This window comes from Poecilia reticulata, linkage group LG4 (assembly GCF_000633615.1).
Source record: "Poecilia reticulata strain Guanapo linkage group LG4, Guppy_female_1.0+MT, whole genome shotgun sequence".
NCBI lineage: Eukaryota > Metazoa > Chordata > Actinopteri > Cyprinodontiformes > Poeciliidae > Poecilia > Poecilia reticulata.
The window spans coordinates 30596682-30599499 of NC_024334.1; the positions used below are offsets into that span (position 1 = coordinate 30596682).

General features: G+C 40.2%; 1 protein-coding gene across 2 annotated transcripts in view; it reads left to right on the forward strand.

Moving 5' to 3' along the window:
• Positions 1-2818, forward strand: part of rad54l (RAD54 like) — a 22085-nt gene that overhangs the window by 3069 nt on the left and 16198 nt on the right. For both annotated transcript variants that reach the window (XM_008408144.2, XM_008408143.2), the window contains exons 7-11: positions 908-1196; positions 1534-1658; positions 1741-1891; positions 1963-2089; positions 2162-2236. In XM_008408144.2, coding sequence (XP_008406366.1) covers positions 908-1196; positions 1534-1658; positions 1741-1891; positions 1963-2089; positions 2162-2236 — 767 coding nt within the window. The remainder of the gene's footprint in view (positions 1-907; positions 1197-1533; positions 1659-1740; positions 1892-1962; positions 2090-2161; positions 2237-2818) is intronic.

Here is a 2818-nt window from a genome sequence, read left to right on the forward strand (position 1 = left end):
TACCAGACAAAGTGAATCACAGCAGCGTCATCAGCTGGTGTAACGCTGAACTGATGCGGAGCGGAGCTGCGCCATGAAGCTACAAACACTGAATAATAGAAGAAGAAGAAGAAGAAGAGCTGCCATCGATACAGTTGCAGCCAAGCATAATTTAATGTTACACAATACAGTTTTACCAAGTTGCTCAGAGTCTAAACTGGTATTGTTGTGGATTTAAGGTGTAAAGTTTACCTTCGACCAAACGCCCCCCAAAGGCATCCCAGCGCCCCCCCTTTTGTAAAAATGTCCGCCAGCGCCCCCTGCTGTCCTCTGAACGCCCCCTGGGGGGCGGTACCGCCCACGTTGACAACCGCTAACGTAGATAGTAATCCTTGGTCAGTGCTTCTGTGTTTTTGTGTGTCTCCTCAAACCCTCAGTCACTCAGAAGATGGTCGTTCTTCTTGTTATAGCAATTCCTCATACTATCACTTCATGCAGTGTGAGGAATTGCTATAAAGTTAAAGACTTGTTGCGGTCTACTGTTCACTGTCACTACATGCTCATCCAGGGCGAATGAATCCTGCGAGTCAATGAGTTGATGCAATCTACTGGGTTTTCTTGGATGGAAAACTTTTTTTATCAGTTGCCATAATAAACTGAACCTGAGTTCAGTATTATTACTGAGAGCACATTATTGACTTTTAATTTATCTACATGATCTGAGTGCCTTGAGATATTTGTTGTTACTTGGCAACATGCAAATTCACTTAATTGAATTAAATTATGGCAGTAGTTGCAGAAGTAGTTCATCTTGATTAAAATCTGACCAAAACAATGAGTTGTTGGAAATTACCATAAAGATAAAATATATCTTATTAATAGCATTTCCCTGAGTCATATAAATGATGTCTTTCTTTGACATGTTTAGGGAGTGAAGTTCCTTTGGGACTGTGTGACTGGCAGACGCATCCCTGGATCCTACGGCTGCATCATGGCTGATGAGATGGGCCTGGGAAAGACTTTGCAGTGTATCACTCTCATGTGGACCTTGCTACGCCAGAGCCTTAATGCCAAGCCAGAGATAAACAAGGCAATTGTGGTTTCACCATCTAGTCTGGTTCGGAACTGGTATAATGAAGTAGGAAAGTGGCTTGGAGGTCGTATTTCACCAGTGGCAATCGATGGGGGCTCAAAGGAGGATATTGATAAGCAACTAGGTAGGTCATGTTTTCTAGTGTCACTAAGAAACTGCAGTAAACCTTATGAAGACAATGTAATTCTTAAGCCAGCACTGTAAGCATGAAGAAAACTGGTGTGTTTGTATGAATGTATGTAAATAAGAAACCTGATGGTTTCTGTTTTATTTCTCTCATTTTGAATATTCACGGAAACATTATCCGTCACAAGTGTGTCAAGGAAAAGCTACAAGTGGTTATTTTGAATAATTGTTTATTATCGTAAAGTTTACCCTTTAATCATGTTGCTGTTCATTTCTGCAAACACTGGTATGAGCTAACTTGTGCTTCACTTCAGCATCTTTTCTGTTTTCTCTAGTGAACTTCATGTCCCAACATGGTTTGAAAGTAGCAACACCCATCCTGATAATTTCTTATGAGACATTTCGACTTCATGCTGACGTCCTACACAGGGGCAAAGTTGGACTTGTGATCTGTGATGAGGTGTTGTGCATTATACACTTCAACCCAGAGGTAAAGATGAATTCTGAAAGCCAAGTGTTACATTTTTCCTCTCTGTTCTTAGGGGCATCGACTGAAGAATGCTGACAACCAGACTTACCAGGCTCTGCATGCTATGAACGCCCAGCGGAGAGTGCTGATATCAGGCACTCCAATCCAGAATGACCTGCTGGAGTATTTCAGTCTGGTCCATTTTGTAAATGCTGGAATCCTTGGTAAGCTGCATCACCTACAGAACATCTGAACACAACAAACTTATTTCCCATATGCATCTTTGTAATGGCAGGTACTGCCCAGGAGTTTAAGAAGCGATTCGAGCTTCCCATTCTGAAGGGTCGGGATGCAGACGCCAGTAACAGAGATAGAGAGGAAGGAGAAAAAAAACTCAAGGAACTCATCAGCATCGTCAACAGGTGAACTCCATAGCCTTGGTGTTCTTTAGTTCTGTTTTCCTCTCCAAGATTGAGCATGTGCTGCTTCAACAGGTGTTTGATTAGGAGAACATCGGATATCCTGTCAAAGTATCTTCCTGTGAAAATTGAGCAAGTTGTGTGCTGCAAGTAAGTTGACTTGTTTCATTTCTGTCTAACTGGAAGTCAGTTATTTGTCATTGGGTATTTAAAATAATTTTGGCTTGTAAGTTCGTGGCTTATCAGGATATTACACTTTAATTGTAGATTTTCTTCTGTTTGTAATGGCAGACAGCACTGAGTGTTAGTGCTACTACTTGACCTATTGACCCTGAGCCCAAAAGCCAACTTGGGTCTTTTAAATTCTTCCCCTGAAGGCCAACAATTGTTTCATCATATTTATTATCTCAGCTTTTTTTTAAAAATAATTTGATTTTATTTTAATGTTCCCAAACCCGACACTATTCACACACCTGGCATGTATTTATTTAACCAGTGAGTGTTTGTGATAGGAATTGAGACAGGCTTCTTTTACAATACAGATGGATTGAAAGAACAATTTCTCTCTGGAAAATTGTCATCTCTGTCTCCTACAAAACATTCTTGGATATCAGGTCCTTCTCAAAAAATTAGCATATTGTGATAAAGTTAAGTATTTTCCATAATGTAATGATAGAAATTAAACTGTCATATATTTTAGATTCATTGCACACCAACTGAAATATTTCAGGT